The sequence below is a fragment of the Lissotriton vulgaris genome, chromosome 5 (genome assembly GCF_964263255.1).
Source record: "Lissotriton vulgaris chromosome 5, aLisVul1.2, whole genome shotgun sequence".
Taxonomy (NCBI): domain Eukaryota; kingdom Metazoa; phylum Chordata; class Amphibia; order Caudata; family Salamandridae; genus Lissotriton; species Lissotriton vulgaris.
This window is the reverse complement of record NC_141693.1, coordinates 656636492-656660651: the sequence shown is the minus strand read 5'-3', so window position 1 is coordinate 656660651 and position 24160 is coordinate 656636492. Positions and strand designations below refer to the sequence as shown.

General features: G+C 46.0%; 1 protein-coding gene across 2 annotated transcripts in view; it reads left to right on the top strand.

Annotated features, from left to right (window-relative positions):
• Nucleotides 1-22184: 22184 nt before the first annotated feature.
• LOC147711368 (cysteine-rich motor neuron 1 protein-like) overlaps nucleotides 22185-24160 on the top strand; it is a 279746-nt gene continuing 277770 nt past the window's right edge. For both annotated transcript variants that reach the window (XM_086922083.1, XM_086922082.1), the window contains exon 1: nucleotides 22185-22530. In XM_086922083.1, coding sequence (XP_086778209.1) covers nucleotides 22245-22530 — 286 coding nt within the window. In that variant the 5' untranslated portion in view covers nucleotides 22185-22244. The remainder of the gene's footprint in view (nucleotides 22531-24160) is intronic.

Here is a 24160-nt window from a genome sequence, read left to right as displayed (position 1 = left end):
GAGGGCTAAGGCCAGCAAACTGATAACAGAGGGAAGGTGGGTGGCGGAGGAGCACACAGGGGGAGAAATACATGATGGACACAACTGAAAAATACACTGTCATAGAGTGCTTAAACAAAAAGAAAACAATAGCCCATCAAAAATGAGCAGTGGTATGACCCAAGTAATGCTCCCATGCTCCAGGGGAGGGACAAACACATGAAGAGGAAGAAAGCATACTGAAGCTAACTAATAAGAAGGAAGCAAATGAGAGTGACAGTGAAGCCAACCAATGGTAAGCAATGGGCTGCCTCTTAACCCCCTGTAAGGTTACATAATATCTTGCAAGAAACAGGGCATGTGCTTTAGTAGACGATACTTAAAACAAAAATAAAGACTGACTGGAGAAACTGGCAGTACACAGTTCTCAGCCTCGATGACAAGTAGCTGGAGCACCTTGTGTACCAATAGCTCCGGACTGTATACATTTGGAAGCTGCAGAAATATGTCATATTTATTCACCTGAACAGTAGGATCATAATCAAACCACATGATTCCTAAGCCACAGCTGTACAGGCAATAGTCCTCACCCTACAGGTGGCTCAGTGACGCCTCCTCCGTTATGGCTTAGGAATGTCTCTGCACTGCTCTCGAAGCAGTAGTTAAAAGAAAACTAAAATGATAATAACCATCGCTATTATCATTTTAATTTTGCGTTTATTGGTGTGGCAGAACAGAGGCCAAGAGTAGGAGTGGTGCTCCACTCTAAAGTGCATATAACTGTTTGGCAGGCCCTCTCGGCCCGGCCATAAGAGTCATGCGCACTTTGCATGTGCTGCACCCAGGCTCCATTACAGTCTGGGTACATAACATGTCCAGGCCCCCATTCCCTGTCTAAGCGTCGATCCACAGCGCTCAGGCCAATCACAACGCTGCACTGCAGCGTTATGTTTGGCTAGGGGAGTCAGGGGCCTGGGTGCTTCCTGCTTCAGAGGAGCAAGAGGAGGCGGGAGCAGACCGAGAGGCAGCGGCTAGCCTGGTGGCCGCACTGAAGGTAAGTGTTTTTTAATTTATTTACAACCCCCTACCTTCCCCCCGCCCTGCCACCTCCAGTAAACTCCTTGATTTAAACTATTTAAATCTTACCTCAAACATTGAGGAGAATTTTAAGCTTTTCACGGGTTTAGTTCTTGGTATTATATAATTGAATTATTTTAACACAGATCACTATATAATACCAAGAACTAAACCCGTGAAAAGCTTAAAATTCTCCTCAAAGTTTGAGGTAAGATTTAAATAGTTTAAATCAAGGAGTTTTGCGAAACAGAAGTAGCAACTGTTAACCTGATAAGCATTAAAAGTAATACGTTTTTCTTTTTTTCCCCCCTGACAGACCCCCGACGAAGGGGCTTTTCATCCCCGAAATGCATTGGGTTTATTTATTGAATTTGATTTGATTATGTTATTATTTTGCCAATAATGATTTCATTGTAATCATGTTATGAAAACCATGACAAATAAGCGAAGACAAATGTTGATTGTGAAATGAATTGTTTATCAATGGTTGAAATATAACTGAAATGACAAAAAAGGAGTAATTGTTTATTACAAGTAGTGCGCTTTTGAGTTCTGGCAGCCATCAGGGGCCAGGCCCTATACATTCATTCAAAGGTGTGCGCAGGCACCAATCAAAGGCAGCACACAAATCGCATAAACAAATGAATTTTGATAAATGTGTGCAGCACCCACATACATTCATTGATTTTCACACATGTACCAAGGGCATTGGTACCCTAGAGGCCTCCCATGGGCTGAAGCATGTATTATGCCACCCTTGAGAGGCCATGCAAAATGGAACTACAGGCTTGCCATTGCAGCATGTGTAAACTAGTGCTTGAACCACATACTTTAGATGTACGTTTACTATATCTATAGGTCACTACGCTTAAAACCTGTAAGTAACCCCTATAGCAGGCCTTGACAATCCTGAAGGCATGGTGCTGGGTTTTCCAAGAGAGGGTGCCCCTGCATGAGCAGAGCCCCTCTGCAGCCTTCGGAGACCATTCTCCCGGGTTGTCGGTGATGCAGCCAGACATATAGGTAGAGGTGCATTATATGCTCACGTAAAATGCTATCTCGAAAACGGCTGCAACAAAACATGTTGTGTTTGGTATCAAACACCTTGGAATCATACCTCCACACAGGTAGCCAGTGTGGGAGGTATGATTACAAACTTCTGAAGCAAGCTTGGTGGGGTCACTGGTCTTCCCGGTACCAGCCTTCTCGACCCGGGCAGAACAAAATGGTTGCTACCGGCCAGAGACACATTTCTGCCCTCCTGCTGCTGAGCCAAGCTTGAGCACGGGAAGGAAGGAGAATAGGCATCCTGTCACAGGGAGGTGTGACCACTTTATAGACAGTATTTAGTGTATTGGGACTGGGTGGGTACACTTCCAAAGTGCCTTAAAGTCTGCAGCTGAGGTACACTTGGTGTCCCTGTGCATAGTCCAGTTCAAACCAGTCCTGGGAGCCGTTGGCTCCTGCTCTGGTGCAAAACTGGACAACGAACATGGGAGTATCCTCCTCTCTGTATTGACCCTCCCCTGGTAGGGTCCCTGAATTTGTCCAACTCTCTCCCGTGGGTACAAAAGGGCTTAACTGGCTGTAGGACCCTAGATTTGACATGGACAAGATTCTGATCAAGAAACCACTGAACTTCGACCTCCTGGACACTCTGGACTTCGCTGGAATTCAACTGGGCCCAACTTCGTCTCCCTCTCCGTCCAAAGCATTGTCTGTGCCCGTACACCATACAGGCTACATGCAGGACCTGTGGAGCATCACAGACATCTGAAGTATCTCCTCAATGTCTTCTGGTCCCCATGGCTGCAGAATCAAGGTCTCCATCTTCACACCTCAAGCACTCAACATCAGTAGGCATTTATCTACCGAGCCCCTGGTCACTCCTGAGTGATCCAGGCTCTGTCCCCTCTGCTTTCAGTTTCCTTCCATCAAGAATACACCTGTGGGTTCACCCAGACACTTTTCTTCTTTCCAGCAGTGGCATTTCTCTGAAGACTCCCATTGAGAACGACAGCGATTTCCAATGCCAATTCGACCCTTTGCGCCCGGCTTCCCTGGGATAGGTAACTCTGTTACTTCGGTATCCACGGGTGGGGTGGCTGTCCAACCTTCTATGTTCTAAAGGGTTTCTTCGTAATCCACTAGGAAGGGTCCTTAAACACTAAAACTGCAACTGCGACTCTCCCATTGAATTGTACGTAGCACGCGGTCGTGTTCTCACATGCACCTATCCTCCTTGGGGTTCCTATTTGCTCACCTTGGGTGCTTCCTTGGGGTCCCAGCAATTCTACAACCTGTAGACACTGTCTTGACTCGAGTCATGATTCTTTTACCACTATTTTAGTATATGGTTTAGTCTCCCCCTGGAGCCCACTGTGTATTAGTGCTACTTACATTTGTTTCTGTGCTACAGTGTTGTGTGCTTTGTGTTTATCTGCGTGTAGCAGATACTGTGAGATAATTAAGGTGTGTTATAACAATAAATGCATATTTTTATAACTACTGTGTGGTTCTCCTTTCAATTAACCAATACATTATGGTTGCATTCTGGTAAAACAAGCTGCTCAACATTCCTTCAAGACTAAGCCTGAAGGCTGCTCTCCACAGCTACCACATGGATAGCTTTCTAAGGTTAACTTTGACCGCTTAAATCATCATAAGGGTTGTTTGGACTGCTGCAAGGTGCCCACTTTAAATAGTGGACATCATATACCAGGCCAACTTCTCAAATTGGTGTGCAGCGGTTGGGATTCAAGCCTGCATTGTTTTACCAGATACATCTTTGTATTGATTAACTGAAAACCACTAAGTACTAGGTACATATAATACTAGCTTGGCTAAGTAAGTTCTACTTGGGATTGGGTAAGTTAAGGGTTTAGCACACCCTTTCTCCAACCTAGGAGAGTTTAGTTTCCCACTAGGTTTAGGTAGGTGAACACAACACACTTAGTATGTCTACTAAAGGACAAGCCAGTGGCTCTCTACCTTCTAGATACAGAGAGGTTTCATTCAAAGAATTGAAAGCCCTGTGTGCCTCTAGAAAGCTGAAGACAGGGAGAAGTGCCAACACTCAACGTCTCATTGAAGGGTTACTGTTAGATGACTTCAGGAAGACCCCTGGGTCATATGAACAGGACAGAGTGGGTGAGACAGGGAATGAAGACAGGTCAGGAGGTGACACTTTTTATGACCTACACACAAACCCTGGCCAGGAGGAACAAGATGGTTCCCACCTGGATACCTCAGATCTTCAGGGAGATGCGGAAGAAGGTCAAGATGGCCCCTCTCTTCACCCTCATGGAAAAGTGCAGAGTTTACCAAGGAGACCTCGATCTCCCTCTGCAGAATCACATCACTCAAGACAGTCTGTAGGGACCTCTGTATCTAGCAAGAGGGACCACTCTTATGTTAGCGAGTACCAATTTCTGTAACTTGAGAAAGCTAAGCTTAGGCTCAGGCAGCAGCAATTTGCCCTGGACAAAGAGTCCCTAGAAGTCCAGAGAGCTAGAAAAAAGTTGGGACTAGAGTCCCATGGTAGCAGCAACAGTGTCCCTAGATTTAAGGAACATTCCTTTGATAATAGGAACCTAAGCAAGAGTGTACATCCTGACAATGTTGTGGATGACATCCATAAGTGGATAATTGCTTTAGAGAGAGCCTGTAAGTAAAAAGGGTCCCTCAAGAGCAGTGGGTAGCTATCTTGTGGCTCTCCTTTGCTGGCAAAGGTAGAGATACGCTCATCACTGTTAGATAAGAGGATGCTGACAATTATTCAGTCCTGAAGAGTGCTCTCATTAATGGGTTTGGCTTAACCACTGAAAAGTACAGGATTAAGTTCAGAGACACCCAGAAGACCCAGAAACAGGATTGGGTAGACTTTGTTGATAGTGCGATTAAGGCTCTGGAAGGCTGGTTGCTTGGCAGCAAAGTGAATGATTTTACAGGCCATGCAAAATGGAACTACAGGCCTGCCATTTCAGCCTGTGTAAGCTGGTGCTTGCACCACTTACTTTAGATATAGGCTTACTATATCTATAGGTCACTACACTTAAAACCTATTAGTCACCCCTATAGCAGGCCTTCACAATCCTGAAGGCAGGGTGCTGGTTTTTATGTGAGAGGGTGCTTCTGCATGAGCAGAGCCTCTCTGCAGCCTTCGGAGACCATTTTCCCTGGTTGTCGGTGACGCAGCCAGCCATATAGCTAGAGGTGCATTATATGCTTGTGTAAAATGCTATCACGAAAACGGCTGCAACAAAATATGTCGTGTTTGGTATCAAACACCTTGGAATCATGCCTCCTTCCCGTAACCGGTGTGGAAGGTATGATTGAAACTTTCTGAAGCAAGCTTTGCAGGGTCACTGGTCTTCCTGGTACCAGCCTTCTCGACCCGGGCAGCACAAAATGTTTGCTGCAGACCAGAGACACATTTCCGCCCTCCTGCTGCTGAGCCAAGCTCGAGCAGGGGAATGCAGGACAATAGGCATCCTGTCACAGGGAGGTGTGACCACCACTCAGACAGGATTTAGTGTTTTAGGGCTGGTTGGGTGCACTTCCAAAGTGCCTGAAATTCTGCATCTGGGGCTCACTTGGTGTTCCTGTGCATAGTCCAGTTCAAACCAGTGCTGGGATCCATTGGCTCCTGCACTGGCCCTAAACTGGACAAAGGACATGGAAGTATTCTCCCCTCTGGCTTGACCCTCCCCTGGGAGGGTCCCCTGAATCTGTCCAACCCTCTCCCATGGGTACAAAAGGGCTTACCTGGCTGTAGGACCCTAGATTCGACATGGACAAGATTCTGATCAAGGAACCACTGAACTTCGACCGTCTGGACACTCTGGACCGACTTAATCTCCCTCTCCGTCCAAAGCATCATCTGTGCCCGTACACAATACAGGCTCCATACAGGACCTGTGGAACATCAAAGCCATCTGAAGTATCTCCCTTGGGGTTAATGAGTCACTCCCCTGCATTCGCAGGCACCGTAATGCAACTGACTGGTCTGCTGATCAAGAGCTCCTGAAGACTCCGAAGACTCCAGCAACTCAGGAGATGGGTTCCTATGTTCTTTGAGGTCGAACTACCCCTTTATCGAGTTTGAGGGCAGAATCCCTCGTGGGGACCACATAACCCGAACCCCTGTGCACAGCATACATTTGCATGTGCATATGCTTGTTAGCATCCCCTAACTAAGTGAATTAGGCTATGGATAGCCCCAACTTCTGCGCACATTTCATGCAAAGGACTTAGGCCTCCTTGCACTTTTTGCCCTGCAAGCTGTTGTTTTGTGAAAATGCTAGAGGTCCTCATGCGACTCCTGTGCCTTTGGCCTGCGGGTCCACTTGAGGGCCAATTTTTATTTCCTTGGGCTCTCCTAGATCTCCAAGATCTTATAAAACAATTAAAAAATGGGTGTGAGTTAACCCACATATACAAACAGAAGAGACACACACACAATTTCAACAAAGTCCACCTTACCTGTAGACATTACCTCACCAAGAATCCTGGGGCCTTATCTTGAGTAATCATAAATATAATCTGTACATACGTGTCCTCTATCCCTTACGTATCCAGCACCCCGCCCCCTCTTTATCTTTTGTACTTTGTGATTCCATGCCTGCTGTACACTTCTATGATCCCTGTAAAGCGCTCTGATACCCTAACGGGTCAAGTTCGCGCTCCATAAAACACAAAAATAAATAAATAAATAAGACATTAGCCAGCAAGTACTAATTCCTTGTAGACGGCTTAAAGCTGTATGAGGGAGGACTGAACAGGGAAGCAGATGCTTATCTATTCATTATCTGAATAAGACAATCAGTCACATAGGCGAGACCTAATAAAGTGAGAAAGAATGACTTGGTGTAGGCGGGACAGTGATGGCATCTACCAGTGCGACCTGCACTGACTGGAGCAGCACTTATTGAGTTGCAAACTGGGTTCAGAAGGGGCGCAGTCTCACAGTGTCTCCATGCGTGAGGAGGGTCACTCAGGTCACCCTGCTGAGACTTTCTTTAGTGTCCACCAAAATTTGACATAAGTGGACGAGTGTGTGTCTGCGCAGTGAGTCCAAAAAGCGCGCATAGAGGCTAGAGCCAATTACTTGTAATTGTTTGCTTTCTACACTTTCGGCAAAGCTGGGGAATGCCTCTGGAAAGGAGGCAGAGAGGAGCTGCAAAACAGCATGAAGAGGAGAGATAGAAGCAAGGGCGGCGTAGAAAAGTTTATTTATTTTTTAAAGAGTTTTCTAGAGCGCTTTACATTGTTAAGGCATTGTCACATCTTTTGACACCCACAAACACATCATAGGATTGCCCCCTATTTTCCAACCTCAGACCCTCAGTTTACTTGCAGCCGAGGGACTAGCTAGCGGGCAGGCAACGAGTACTTTCAGCCCACTCCACTAGCACTTAAGCCAGAGTTCTTCAAACTGTGGGGCGCGCCCCCCTAGGGGGGCACGACACCATCCTTGGGGGGGGGGCGCGAACTCCTCTCTAATTTCACAACTACTCTCTAATTTCACCTTTGTTCTCTGTGGCAAGTCGAGGGAGGAGGGAGGGGAAATCGACGAGGCACGAAGTGCCCATTCTTTTATTATGTTTACCCTCCCAGGAGGGGGTTAATTCATTCAGCTTCAGCAAGGAGGCAGGAAGTCTCCTCTACTAAATCGAAAACTGCCTTTCGAGGACATTTAATTCAGTAAAAGAGGTCTGTGATGGTTTCTGATGATATTCACAGAAGCCATGGTGACGTGCAGCAATGGCTCGTGGAGGGAGTTACGGTGGGGCAGGAGGGCGGGAGGGGGAGGGGCAGGGCGGAGGTTGCTAAAAACCGGCATATGGATAATTGCAGGTAAGTAAACAATTCAATTAATAAAACGAATTTCGTAGCTCGCACTGCATTGCATTTTGCGATGCAAGGCGCACTACGAAATTCGTTTTATTAATTAAATTGTTTACTTACCTGCAATTATCCATATGCCGGTTTTTAGCAACCTCCACCATGCCCCTCCCCCTCCCCACCCTCCTGCCCCACCGTAACTCTCTCCACGAGCCGTCGCTGGTGACGTGGGAGGCGCTGCTTTAGGTGACTGAGCCCAAATGCAAATTATGGTTCGTGAAAAAATGGGAACGGCGCTAATTGCAAACAGGAAGCATTTAAAGTTGACACGGAGCCCGGCCCCCCTTTGAAATGAAGTGAATCCATACCAAGAGCACAAAATCGTAAAGAACAAAATCATCCAGAAATTGGGCAAAGTCACAACATTCAGACCATGAAACAGGACATATTGTTGCAGCCTCATTTTGACACATTTATAGCAATTGATTTGTGGCGCTTGCCAATGGTCCCTTATCCCACATTCCTGATTGTCTGTCCCCAGAGGTGAAATACAGAAGCCTCATTAACATACAAATGGTCTTTTAAAGACCTGTGAAGTGCTTGGGTGCGGGGGTATGTGTGTGTGTGTGCCCTGAAGCTGTATCAGCCCGGGCACAGACAGGCAGGATGAGATGAAGAGGGTGATAGAGGGAGGTAGAGGGAGGGAGACAGAGGGAAGAAGGAACAAGCATTTGCAATGCAATAGGTCTCGCATTAGCAAAGTTTGAAGATGTTGGTATTTTAAATGGCATTGTTTTGTATCTATTTGTTTTTAAAAGCGTCCGTGGTGCATTATTTATTATAGTTTTATGTAGCACTATGTTCTAACGTTGCATTAGGGGCGAATTAACACATTCCGTGCTGCTTGACTCCCTCACAATAGGAGCATCAGCTGAGAGGCCACTATTTGAATGGGCACAATAACAAAGCTGTATTTAACTGCCTTGAGGACACCTCTATTTGGAGGGTTGCAGCTAAGTACTGTAACAATTCCCGCATCTCCATGATAGTCATTTTCCTGACAGTGGGAGGACGGTGCGCAGCCGGCCCTGCTAGGGTTCAAACTCACACTCTGCAGCCTGCGAGGACGTTTCTCCAGCAGATGTGTGGACCCGCTCAGTTACCTCCTACCACCATCATGCACTCTGGCAGAAGTTATGAGGGGTCAGCTGGGCTATAGCGCACACGAATCATGATGACCTTGAGGCGCTTTCAGGCAAAGTCCCATCTTAAAAGAGTGAGAAATGCTAAAGCAAGTCAAGGGTCCATGATAGTGCTACAAGGTGTGCACCTGACTGTTGAGGCAAGCTAGTTCAGATGCATTAGGGGCGAATTTACACATTCCGTGCTGCTTGACTCCCACAGAATAGAGGCCACCATTTGAATGGGCACAATAACAAAGCTGTATTTAACTGCCTTGAGGACACCTCTATTTGGAGGGTTGCAGCGAAGTACTGTAACAATTCCCACATCTCAATGATAGATGTACTCTTTAGTGTACTTTTGATAAATATACAAATATATTTTTAAGAACGTTAAGGAAGCTAACAAGAATGCGTTCTTAAATTATAATATTAAAAGTACCTTACCTTATATTTACGTACTAAATATAGCAAGGCTTTCAGCTTTCCAATTCACCGAAGTGTCTCCGTTGGAACAAATGTTTGCAAATGCTTGCTTGTGTGTGCCTAAGTAGAGGAGCGGGAAAGGGAGGCAGACAGAGGGAGAGCGAGGGAGGGAGGGAAAGGGAGGGAGAGGGATGGAAGGAAATGGAGGCAACAGAGGGAGAGCGAGGGAGGGAGGGAAAGGGAGGGAGAGGGAGGGAGAGAAAGGGAAGCAGACAGAGGGAGAGCAAGGGAGGGAGGGAAAGGAAGGAGGGAAAGGAAGGCAGACAGAGGGAGAGCGAGGGAGGGAAGGAAAGGAGGGAGGGAATGGGAGGCAGACAGAGTGAGAGCGAGGGGGGTGGGAAAGGGGGGAGGGAGAGGGAGGCAGACAGAGGGAGAGCGGGGGAGGGAAGGAAAGGGAGACAGAGAGAGGGAGACAGAGAAAGGGAGACAGAAAGAAGGAGACAAAGAGAGGAAGAGGGAGGGAGACAGAGGGAGACAAAGAGAGGGAGAGGGAGGGAAACAGAGGGAGAGGGAGGGAAACAGGGAAACAGACAGCGGGAGACAAAGAGAGGGAGAGGGAGGGAGACAGAGAAAGGGAGACAGACAGAGGGAGACAAGGAGAGGGAGGGAGACAGAGAAAGGGAGAGGGAGACAGAGAAAGGGAGAGGGAGACAGAGAAAGGGAGAGAGAGGGAGACAGAGGGTGACAGAGGGAGGGAGGGGGAGGGCGACAGAGTGAGGAGGGTGACAGAGTGAGGAGGGTAGGAGAGAGAGGGAAACAGAGAGAGAGGGAGACAGAGAGAGAGAGAGGGAGACAGAGACAGAGAGAGACAGTATGAGTGAGACAGAGGGAGAGAGGAAGAGAGAGTGAGAGAGAGATGTGTGTATGCCTGGTCTGGTGGCTCAGTGGACGAAGGCGTCTGCTGCAGGGACCTCTGTTCAACCTCAGTTTTTTTTGTTTTCTCTAGCCCCGCCCCCGCCCCCTCCCCCACTTACCCTGCCCCCACCGTTGCGGCCCTCGGACACAAACCACACTGTAAATTTGGCCCCCAAGAGAAAGTTTGTGACTGCCCATGGTTTAACACGTTTGAAACCCTACTCTGCCCTCAATAACATTCTGAGTTACTTCAAGTGTCTTGGAATGCACCTTGCATTCAGACAACTCGCTTCTCATTCTCAAAAATCCATCCACAGATTGAGCGTCTGTGACGAAAAACGGGCACACCCGTAACATTTATGTTGGTGGTGTTATCAATCAATGTCATGTGTAAAACAAAGCATCCTAGTAAAAACAATTTGCGCACGTTTTATCTAGGAAAATGGTGGTTTGAGCTATGTAATAAACTGTCATTTCAGCACCCCCACTCACAAACCTGCACTTAACTAAACACTCTTATTATGTTGGACATTATATGCTGGATATGGCCCCGGGTTTGGCGCGGCGGTAAATTATGTAGTGTACCAGATTCCCGAAATTTCTGTCAGGTTTTGGGGGGGGGCGGGGGGCCCAACAGCTGAAAAAAGTGAGCTGGGGGGGCTCAACCTACAAAAGTTTGAAGACCTCTGACTTAAGCTCTCTGAAACAGGCACAGCTACCAGCGGGTTCAGCACTATTTAAAACAAAAATTACTATTGAAGTGTGGAACCATGTTGTTAGCAGTGATACTTAAAAAATATTAAGCAAGTGTCGTGTTTAAAAATGGGAACAGCTATATCCAAAAGGTAGATCAGCTGGGTTGAAACATCGCTACCTATTTCTGCTTAGAAGTAGTAATGGCTAAATTGTTTTCTGGACACTAGGTGTCGCCCTTACCGCATTTATACAACGCTGTAGACCTACTTTATTGCCTCTATCTTGCGAAACACTGTTTACCAAAGAAGAGACGGTATAAAACATGCAGCCGGCATTGTAGTAGCCAAAATCACAAGCTTTCCTATAACATGGACTAACAAGCATTGGCATAGCCAATAGGTCTCGCCTTTGGGACCTTATAAGTATTTAGTTATGCAGCATAATATCCTTGGTACAACAACATCAACTGTTGCATGGCTAAACACTTATACGGTCCCGAAGGCGAGACCTATTGGCTATGCCAATGTTTGTTATATGTGATATGGTTGTATAACAATATTTTAAAAATTGTTGAAACTGTAATATGACATAATATTAACAAATTAATTAAGTGTATGTTAAAAAAGCTACATTTTAATTTGAGAATCTTAAAGTGTTTTGTACATTTAAAGTAATTTGAAATTGGAGGCTAAAAATTAAGGGCCCGATGTAGGTAGGTAATAGGAAAATACCGAATTCTAAATACCAAATTTTACAGATTCAGTATTTTGAAATCGGTATTTCAGATGTAGGTAAGAATTCGGTAAAAAATACAGAATTCTTAATATTCGTTATTACTGTAATAACGAATACCTTCCCATTCATTCCTATGGCTTGGAGGCCCATAGGAATGAATATGAAGACATTCGGTATTACCGATTCGGTAATTCCGAATAGGTAAAACCGGAAGGTATTTCAAGGGTGCCAGGGTGTCCAAAGGACACCCTGTTGCACCCCTGAAATGTGCATGTGTGCACATGTGGCGCAAATACATGCCCTAAGGGCATGGATGTCGGCCACATGGCATATTTCAAAAGGCAAAAAAAGTGCTTTTTGAAAGGAAATCGCTACTTACCACCAACTTGAAGTTGGTGGTAAATAGCGATTCCTTAAGGCTGAGGTGCACTGTTTTAAGTGCTATCTACATTGCATTTAAGGAATTGGTATTACAGCTGTAACTTAAATGCAAGGCCAATAAGGAATCGGTATTAAGGAATCAGTGTTTACTGATTTCGTATTATCCGATTCCTTCCCTACATCCCACATGGCTAAATACCGGTCGGTAACGGTGAAATTTACCGAATTTCACTGTTACCGACCGGTATTTGCTCACCTACATCTGGCCCTAAGTTAGCATCTTCACGTTGATTCATGGAAGCAGTGCAAGTGCCTCAAACATAATATAGTATGGATGATGAGTGGCCTAAGCTAAATTTAGAAATCTCCTCTAACCTTCCCATTAAAATTCAAATGTAGACTTTAAAAATATATATATTTATACTTCATTTGTGTATTTGTTTGATGGATGTTTGTCTCTATATTTTTTTCTGTATTGTTTTGCAGTTCAAACCATTAAAAAATCCCTAGGCTGGGGTCCCCAGCTTTCACTATTGACTGCCTGGAGGTTTCCAGATTCCAATAATGATTCAGAGGGGGTCCCCAGGTTCGAGCAATAGTTAAGTGGGGTTCCACAGAATTCACAAGGTTTACAATCACTGCCCTGGAAAACGGTGCAGGAGGTCCTATGTTTCTCAGGCCTAGTTCTGAGAACACACCAATACGGTCACAGGAAAGGCACGGAGACAGTGCATGCATGACACACATCCTCAGAGGAGTAGAAACAGAAACGGCAGTGTAGTCGAAAGATAAAACCATCTGATAACAAGCACATGCCTTTAATTGCAATTTTTCTCTAGGTATGTGATCGCCATGTTTAGGCAGCAGCGCTGTTTAAATATTAACTTCTTTTTTTTATTTGTGGCACATGTTGATAATTAAAAAAAAGTTCATGCTTGCCTAGGCCAGATCTAGTGTCCTTGCCAATGCTTGTTCTTTAGTGTGGGTGCACTCAATGAGAACAGACAACGTGCCTTCGCTTTTAGAGCATACGATTGCTTCGTAGGTTCAAACAGTTTCATAAAATGTGGCAGGCCTGTGAAACTGAAATCGCAGTCTTAGCTACATGTACTTTATATGCAAAACAGCAGCTTAGTTCTGAAGGCTGGGCAAGCGACCTATCAAAGCTGCAGCGGGTAAAGAAAAAAAAAAGCCATAAATCTTCCTCAGACTTCTCCGGATCACCGGCAAAGGTTGTGTTATTTCTTTATTCGCACAACCTTGCAAATGCAGATATATGCCGGTGAACTTTGCAAGAAGCAATGCGGATATTTTAAAGCACACGTCACATGCGTGCTTGTCACAGTAAAAGAAAAACACACTGCTGGCACTGCAATCATGTGTTTCCTTACCCAAGAGTGGTGCGTGTGTGTATGTGTGCGTGCGCGGTGAGCTCTTTTTCGAAGCACATACTCATACTTGTGGCGCACTCCCACAAGGTGTATGCCACCACAAGCACGAGTATGTGCTTCGAAAAAGAGCTGAATGACGGCTAAATGTCTCCTATGTAGTGCATGCGCGCTGCGTAGGCAAGACCTAAAAATGCCCCTTAAAAGCAGCTGTACACAGTATGTCTGTGTATAAACAGTTTCACAAATCAAACAGTACAGCTCAGGCCAGGGCCTCTGTGTTTGAAACATAATTTGGAAGACAACAGTTTTATATACATTGTAAGGGCTGTCAGATATGATCACGAAAAAGGAGAGAGGCGATAAAGAGAAAAACACAAGCAGAAGAGGAGGGCTGAGAGAATGGCAGAGATGGCTGGGAGGGGGTGTGAAACCAACCCTGAGGAAGCAAAAATGGCAACAGAATGACAAAAAAAAATTAAAACATGCAACCTTAACAAAGCAGCAGTAGGAGCGAGTGTGAGATAGCAGTGCGAGGCGCTGACAGTGGCAGTGGGTGCGCAAGGACAGCAAGGTTGCAGAGGCACAGAGAGGCTGTAGCGGGTTCCTCAGGCTGCGATCTCCGGCTGTTCTCCAAGCTATCCCTGAAGGGCGGGCGCTGCTCCCGGGAAGCTTCAGGCTGCTCACACGGTGAGTGCCGCTCACACTGCCGCCACTGGGAACTGCAGCACTCCAAATGCATCAATTCAATCATGCATCCGACTGCAAGTACAAAACTATAAACGCTTTTTTAAATGGCTCACATTGGGTGAACGCGCTTTGTACCGAAAGTGTGTTCACGCGAAAACAACAAGATAAAGGTAGCAAGCAGTGCATGCGTCGCTGCTCGTTCCCACAGCAATACTCCATGGGAGTGAACTTATGAGAAAAGGTGGGACATGCACCCACCATTAGCCATTTGCAGGCTACAATTTTTAAATGACACACACAAAAGCCAATCAAAGAGTGGGAGGAGTCAGCCCCCACAAATTACCTACAACAGATCACCTGACAGCGCAGGTGCTGTCTAGGCTCGACCTAATGAATCTCTTTTTTCCATGAACAGATCATAGCAGCTCAACTGTAAAATGATTAAATCGAATATCACCGATCAAACTATCCACTCAGTCAACTGCTGTTGCATATTTTAATAGAACAAAAACCATGTTTAAATCATTCTAAAGTGTAACAGTTGAGGTAAACTGTATTTGGAAATGTAACAGGAGACATGTTCAAAGTGTTTATCATTCAATGTACTACCATTATAACAGGCAAGAAAGCAACACTGGGACGAGGAGTGGAGAAGCACATGCCTGCGAGAGGAACAGCGAGCATGGCGAAGGAAGGTTAGAGAAGTACACAAGGGAGACAACTGAAAAACTCACACACACATTTTTTTTATTACATTTTTATTATATGCACAAAAAAAGCATGCAAACAACAGAACAGCACATGTACAGTTAAAGTAGACATAGTAGTACAATCAAGTAGGGTAGCTATTTGACACAAATGATAAACCATGTCCTCCCCATCTATATATAGTTATACATACATTATTACACAATATTAGATGATAGCATTTCTGGATGAAATCTCAAATATTCTATTAACATTGACCAATAGTCTTTTGCTGTCGAGGTTGTTGGTAGTTCCACCGCATATGTTTTTAATGAGTCTCTACAGTACAACAAATCTATCAACCATTGTTTCCTATTCGGAAAACTTTTACTGTCCCAATATATAGAAATTTGCCTTTTAGCCATTAACGCCATAACACACAGTTTACGTTTTACTGGCCTCAGATTCACAACCAGACCCAATAGGCAAACTTCTACTGCACAGTCAACTTTAATTTAAAAGATGTGATTTAACGTGCCTATCACGTCCACCCAGTGTGGTATGTTTGATGTAGATATTTATAGTGAATTATATGTAAATTGCTATTTGGGGTGAGCATTGCCGTCAGAGCACATCATGTTTTCCAGTCTTCCTTGCCTAGGGGTGTTTCCAGTTGGGCATTCCAGCGTGCACATGCCTTGTTGGTGTTGCCTGCTATATCCTCCTGCAGGAGTCTATAGAGTTTTGAAACCATATGTGTGTTGTTCGGGGTCGTGAGAATCATTTGTGGTGCTGCCAGGGTTGGCGGTTCATTAGGAAATGTAGGCTATAGATCTTCAATCGCCCCCTTAAGTCTGTGGTATGTGAATTTAAACCACAATGTTTGGTTTCGGATAAATGCAAGGTCTACCTCCACTACGAATCTGCCGTCAATGTATAGATGCCCCATGGTGGTGATTCCCACTTGTTGCAGCAGTGACATACCATTGCCTGTGTGTCACCGATATTGCCGGGTGATGTTGCAACGGTAGTGCAGGTGCGTATAATGGTAGTTTTCCTGTTAATTTTCCCAAGCTAGGTTTGTAGTTTTAATCGTGTTTATTTCGTCTTTGGCTATATGGGGGCATTGGTGTGGTAATATACATCCCTATGGTATTGGATGGGCGTCGCCATCTTCTACCGCTGTATGTGGCAGATAACACACTGGTAAAAACCAATAAGGCGCATATTTCACTTGGGCACATGAGTAATATAATAAGAAGTTGAGCACTTGATAACCTCCCTTGTCATATGGCAGTGTCAGTGTGCGCAATTCAATACGGGCTAGTTTACCAGCCCATATTAACCTGGTGATACACGAGGTGATTCTGTTGAATACAGCGGTGGGTGGTGGTATAGGGATATTATTGAATAGGTAGAGTATTTTGGGAAGTATAATCATTTTTATGACGGACATTCTATCTGCCAATGACAATGGGAGATGAATCCAGTGTTCTATTTTTTCTTCGATTTTAGTACTGACAGTTCCATAATTTTCTCGGATGACCACTTCTGGGTCCCTGTGGTACCAGATGCCCAGGTATTTAACAGGGTCCGTTTGCCATTCCAACGGGAACTCCACCTGTCCTGGTTTTGTGATGACTGTGAGTGGGATTATTGTGGATGTATTCCAATTTATTTGGAGGCCAGAGTGTCTGCCAAATTTTTTGTATATTCTCGCAATAGCGATGATAAGTGAACATGAGGCTCTCTACAGACAGTACCATGTCATCTGCATACATTGACAGGGGAGGATTGGCAAGGCGGGCATTCGGGCATGGGCCGAAGGGCCGGTGCCTCAGTGCCCTCTGTGGGCCGTTTTTTTTCTCCCCTGTCCCAGTCCACAGAGAGTGGACTTGAAAAGGGGAGAAAAAAAAACGGCCCACAGAATGCACGGAGACAGAGACTGAGAAAATGAAAGCAGCCTCGCTGTGCGGCCGGACAGCTATTGTCAGCTGTGGCCGCTCCTTCACCCCTGCCCTGCCAAGCAATCAAGCTGAGGCTGGGCTGGGGTGATTGTTTGCAAGAATCGGCCTCCCTGGGGGCCAGGTGTTTCTCAGGCCTTTGAGCCATTTTCACCTCGGCCCCCCTGGGGCCCATGCAGCCCAGAAACGGTGTTAGTCTTAACACCTCGCCCACAGCCCTTCACGTTCAGGGCATAGTGGGCGAGGAAGAATGGGTCTTGCTGTGGGGGCCAGGTGATTTTTGGAATTTTTTTATTTTATTTATTTATTTATTTATTTATGCGATTTTATATAGCGCAGACTTTACCTGAAGGTGTCAGAGCGCTTCACACTACGAACAGCAATAATACATGAGGAGAAAAATTTACAAGTGGACAAATTACAAAAGCAAACGTTAAGTTACATGAATCAAAAGTGACAATAGTGAGCAACCAAAATACATGAGGTAGCAATCGGTACATTACAGGAGGAAAAAGTGATATGTGTGCAGGTTACAAAAGCGTACAAAGTACAAGTAGAGGTATAATACTGCAATAAATGGCAGACACTCCAGCACAAGAACAAACGTTACGTAGGCAGTGGTGGCACTTTTGCAAGTATGTATCTAAAGCAAACAAAAGTGAGAGGTAGCATACAGTGTGATACCAGAGAAAAGTGACGTGTGCAAGTTACAAAAGGGTACCAAGGGTACTACAGTAAATGGTAAACACTCAAACTGCCAGAACACACTGGGAAGGCACTTCCCATGCACCAGCTTCACCTCAGAGCTCCCCCCCTGGCTACCTTGGATGACCCAGAAAGCTGTGTTTTGTGCTCCCCTGCCAGGACATTTTCCCGAGGCCTGGAGGGCTGATTAATTTACTAATTGCAGGGGCCCTACCTCTGTTTATGTGCTCCTGAGCTGAAGGTCTGGGGAGGGCTAAGTAGGTTAGTAATAGCAGGGGCTTTGCTGCTTTTCAGGTGCTCCTGTGCTGGAGGGCTGGAATAATTTTGTGACAAAAAGGGGCCTTGCTATTTTTTTTAGTTGCTCAGCATGTAGGCCATTGTCACCTTGGCCCTGTGTCCTGTGCAAGAACAGTATCCTCCCACTTTCATTCCTTGTCTGTGCAAATGGTGTTTCATGAAAGGGCACGCCCCTTGAATGTGGGCCACGCCCCTCAAATATGGGCCACGCCTCTTGAATGTGGGCCACTTTTTCCGTCAGTGCCCAGGCCGAATTGTGATCTAGGGTGACCAACCGTCCGTAAATTTCACGGACAGTCCGTAATTTTGGCTGTCTGTCCGTTGTCCGTGAAGGATTCTTTAACGGACGCCATTTGTCCGTAATTTTAACCGGGCACAGCTTGCCCCCACCTCCCTTCTTGACTCCGATGCTGTATGAAAGCTCAGACCCCCGGCAGCACTGTAGAGGCACAGCGGGATGGCAACCCTCACACCTCCAGCCCTTGATGAGCTGTTAAGAGATGCTTGGAGTGACAGAGAAGGGGCTGCAGGTTCAGGAGCAGGGGGCATCCATTCACATGCAAACAGCCCTGAATGCGTCTTGTATCTGCTATTTAGAGGGGGGCTCACACATTCCATTTCTACCCAGGGCCCCAAACATCCTAGACTCGGCCAGATTACACCCCTGATTACACCGAGGCAGCACCTGCTTCTCTTCACCGAGCTTAATTACTGTCACTAATTTGTAAGCAAACCTCAGTTCTTCAAACATGCATAATGTAATACAATAAAGAAATGGCACAATCGCACCCACACTGATTAACAAAGTATGGAGGACAATCAGTTCAATCAGTTCTTTTAGAGTATCTCCTGTAAGTACTGTATATCACAGTGGGGGATGGCATTTTGGACAGAGAGCCTGTCTTCTCGTTGTCTTGTGCAGGAGGGGGCGAGAAGCCCAAGATGATACTAGAATACTGCATGCCTACCCCTGTGCCCACCCTGGTGGATTACGTTCCCTCTCCTGTGATGACTCCTGCTCCTGTCCCCCCATTTTGTGGCTCCAGTCCACCCCCGCCTGTGATGGCTCTTGTCCCCCCATGTGGTGGCTCCTGCCCCCCCCCCCCCCGCCTGTGGTGGCTCCTGTCCCCTCCTGTAGTGGATCCTGTCTCGGCCCTGGGTGGCTTCTGTCCCAGTCCTGGAACGGCCCCTGCAGCACGGGTGAAGTTCTTGATGGGCCTCTTCTCAAAAGGGCTCAGCTCAAAATTAATATGGAAAGGTGGACGAGTAAGTAAGTGAAGGGATGTGTGACTGGCTGGATGAATTAGTGAAAGGGTGAATGGATGAATGAAATATTGAATACATGGATAATGAGAGAGGATAGATGGATTGATGAGTGAGGGGAAGGATGGAGAGAAAATGTAAATAGCTGGATGTATGGGTGGAAGGGTAGCTGGATGATTGATGAGGGGAAAGATGGATGAGGGGAAGGATGATGGATGGAGGGGAAGGATGGATGGTTGAGGGGCAGGATAAATGGATGAGGGGAAGGATGGATGGATGGATGGAGGGGAAGGATGGATGGATGAGGAGAAGGATGGATGGATGGATGGAGGGGAAGGATGGATGGATGAGGGGCAGGATAAATGGATGGGATGGATCGATGGGTGAGGAGAAGGATGGATGAAAGGAAGGATGGATGAGGGAAAGGATGGATGGATGACGGGAAAGGATGGATGATGAGGGGAAGGATGGATGGATGGATGGATGGATGGATGGATGGATAACATAACATAACATAACATAACATGATTATTTGTAAAGCGCACGTTCACCACTACGGGCATCTTGGCGCTGAAATAACAGATGTTTGTTGTTACCCAACTCAATGGTACTCATTTTATCGACCCCAAATGGATGAAAGGCTGAGTGGACCCGCCGGGATTTGAACCTGTGACCATGAGGTCGAACACAGGCCCCTGCAGTAGACGCATTAGTCCACTGAGCCACCAGACCCGGCTTTGATGATGAGGGGGTGGTTGAAAGGATGGATGATGAGGGGAAGGGTGAATGGATGGATGATGAGGGGGTGGGTGAAAGGATGGATGGATGGATGATGAGGGAATGGATGGATGATGAGGGGGTGGGTGAAAGGATGGATGGATGATGAGGGGAAGGATGGATGGATGGATGATGAGGGAAAAGGATGGATGGATGGATGATGAGGGAAAAGGATGGATGGATGATGAGGGGAAGGATGGATGGGTGATGAGGGAAAGGATGGATGGATGATGAGGAGAAGGACAGATGGATGGATGGATGGATGATGAGGGAAAAGAATGGATGGATGATGAGGTGGAAGGATGGATGGATGATGAGGGAAAAGGATGGATGGATGATGAGGGGAAGGATGGATGGATGGATGGATGGATGGATGGATGGATGGATGGATGGATGATGAGGGGAAGGACAGATTGATGGATGGATGGATGGATGATGGGTGGGTGAAAGGATGGATGGATGGAGAGTGGGTGAAAGGATGGATGGATGGATAAGTGGGTGGGTGAAAGGATGGATGGATGGATGATGAGTGGGTGGGTGAAAGGATAGATAGATGGATGATGAGTGGGTGGCTGAAAGGATGGATGGATGGATGAGTGGGTGGGTGAATGGTGGGTGGGTGAAAGGATGGATCAGTGGGTTGGATGGTGGGTGGGTAAAAGGATGGATGAGTGGGTGGGTGGATGGTGGGTGGGTGGATGATGGGGAATAGGTGGATGAGTGAAATGATGGATGGATTGATGGATTGATAAGTGCAAGGGTGAATGAATGGACATATGAGTGAAATGGTGCGTGTAAGGATGGATGAGTGAGTGAAAGGGAGGGTAGATGGACAAAAGGATGAATAGATGTGTGAAGGAGTGAAATGATAGATGGATGAGTGATAGGGGCAATGGATGGATTCATGAGTGGATGAGTAGATGGATGGATGGGTGGGTGGATGGATGGATGGAAGGAAGGATAAGTGAAAGGGTCGATGGAGAGAGAAAGGGAGGATGGATGGATGACTAAAAGAGTGGATGGGTGGAAGGATTAGTAAGTGAAGGATTAGTAAGTGAAAGGATGGCTGGATTGGTGAAAGGGTAAATGGCTGAATGGAAGAGTGAATGGATGGATGGGATGAAGAGTGGATGGATAAGTGTACAGATGGATAGGGTGAAAGGGTGGATGGATGGATGGATAATGGAGGATGAGTGAAAGGATGGATGAGGGGATGGATGAAGGGATGGATGAGTGAAATGATAGATGGAAGGATGCATGATGGATAGGTTTGCAAATGGTTGAATATGTTTGGAAATGGCTGGGCTTACTTATATACTATTGCGCGACCTCTGATGTGTCTGTAAAACGTACCTATTGTCCTGAAGTTTTGTCCTGAATTTTGACCTCCTGTCCTGAATTTGTGTCCTGAATTTGGACCCTTTGTCCTAAATTTTTACACTCACCGTCCTGAATTTGCACCAATGCCAGTTGGTCACCCTATTGTGATCCCAATCCGACCCTGTACATTGATATGCCAATTGGGAGCTGAAGAAGTTGTAGAGCAGTGGCTGCATGTTTTTGGCGGAGTTTGCATGCTAAGGGTTCTAGCACTATAGGGAATAGTAAGGGCGATAGTGGGCATCCTTGCATTTACACATTGTTAAAAGGCATTTTGTTGCAAATCGTTTTGCGACCCCAAAAGACCTCTGAACATCCAGCCCTGCGTAAACTGCCTCATACTTCATTTTCTTTAACATTCAGATGAACATTTCCTCAGTTACCTTTCTTTACGGGACTTATAGTTGTGTGAGCAAAGTGTTGGGGAAAATGGCTGAAATGTTACAGCATCTTGACATTGTACTCAATTTCTCTGTAGTTCAAGATGGCATTGTCGGGTGGTGCTTACATTAACACTGGGAAAGCGAATAACGGGGATTGAAGTTGCATACATTTTTAATCTACCTCATAAGCAATTTTTAAGCAAACCTTCGGGCTGAGGGGTGTGCAGAAACAGGCCACGTGTGCACGCGCTGAAAAATAGTGACCGGATGATATTCCTGTGAAGTCAACGCTCTGTCGAACTAGTGAGTCCGTGTAAATATGTACATTACCTTCCGTCGGGAACAGAAATGACCTCGTGAGTAAACAAATTTAGCTGAGTCTGGCTCAAAAAAAATATTACACAATCTCAGTTGAGAAAATATAAAACATCAACGTGGGCTCATTTTGGTTCAGACTCTACTTGTGCGCAGAACATGGGTTCCAGGATACTATTTGCGTTTGTGTGCTTTGTTGTGCTTGGAGATGTGAAGGCCTACAACTGTACCGAGTGCGACAAAAGCAAATGTCTTCCAGAGTCAACTCCTTGCCCGGGCAATTGGGCGGTAGATCCCTGCGGTTGCTGCAGACACTGTGCCAGGCAGGAATGGGAGGTTTGTGGCGGCAAGAACTGGGAGCTCGGCTACTGTGACCACCGGACGAGATGCGCGGCAGTGATTGGAACGGACCTTGCGCACATACCCGACGTTGGAGTCTGCAAATGTAAGTACTCAAGATTTCATTTCACGGCCCTGATTAGGAGGTGGGAAATGCAGGGAGCCCCAGAATAAACAAGACTGGAATGACTTTTTCTGACTGGTAATAATGACCTCGCACCCTCCAATTGCAACTTAAAACAGCCGGTCGATATACAGACATGACTTTTTCCTGGTTTACCTACATATAGGCCCTCCAGTTCTGCATTTAGTGCTCTCATCAGGGGCACAAAGGAGGCCTCCAGGGCCAACATCACCTTTCATGTGCACAGCTCCTGCTGGCATGCAATAAAGGAATTAAATCAAGCAGCAATAAAATGCATGGCTAGAGTAGACAGGCCAGCTAAAGCCTATATGCTCTAGATTGTGTAAAAAAAGAAACAGCAGCAAATGTGCAGTTAATTCTGCTACAGCTGTGCCCTTATACGTGCAGGTCTGCCCCCGCTTTGCAATGTGCCAAGATGCAGCTATGCTCACCCCGCTTTTACGCTGAGTGGTTGCTAACAATGGACAGGTGATGCACGCAGGCCGAGCACCCCCAATCACAGAGACAGCGTGAATACATTCTGCCCACCCCGGAAGTCAGAGGTGCTTTGAAGGAATGGAGCAATATGGGTCACAACAAGCTATGTGTTGCAGGATTGAAGAGGCAAGTTAAAAAACAACTAGAATGCAGCACGCATACAAAGAGGACAGAACGAGGAGAAATACAAGTATTTCTCCTTGTTGCGCAACACCCATGGATTCTGACACATTGCCAGCATTACGAAATGTGGTAAATCTGGGAATGCGGCAGAATCCATGGGTGTTGCGTGGGAGCACCAACAGCAACACTCATGTCACTCCCCTTTCACGCAAAATGATGCGTGAAAAGGGATTGTATTTACATGGCCAGAAAAAGCCATGCAGGGGGGCTTTGCCTGGCCTTGTAAATATGGGCCAGCAGTTCCAGCCCACTGCGCCGCTGGTGTGTCAAAAAAGTGACTAACTGGTGCTGCAAGTGAATTGTAAATAGTCTCCTTAGTATAAAGCATTTAACAGCACCAAACAACAGAATAGGACAATCACCTACCAATAAAAAGACTCAACAACAATTTATAAAATTAGAGCATATTTTCATGAATTTTCAGAGACCTTGATAAAAAAAATCACCCAGAGGTTTCTGGAGATACAGATTTTAAAAACTTTTATCACTTTAAAATGCACCCGTAAGCAAACATTGGTCAACAAAAATTTTCCAAACTTTCCAAAAGTTTGAAAGAGTTTATGCAAGTACTCCAGCCCAGGTTGAGTGACCAAATCGGGCAGGGAAAAGGTCTAGGTGGCCAGAAAGGATACTTTGGATCGCTACCTGACCAGCAAACCATTTTTGAAGCATGTTCCAAACTTTAGAGGATGACCGCCATAGATTTCAATCGAATGGTCCTAATGCTGAGGTAAGCAGGCAAAGATTCTCAAAGGGATGCTCCGGTTGTGATGCAGTCAATGGGGGTGTCTCTGTGGTTGGTACTTGGACCACAAGTGATGTGTCGGGACTTTGTCCACGGAGTTCAGTGTCCCTCGATGTCCTCTATGTTGTAGTAGTTTAACAGCTGGTGCTGCACTATTGGTTTTGCTGCACAACGGTTAGAGTTAAA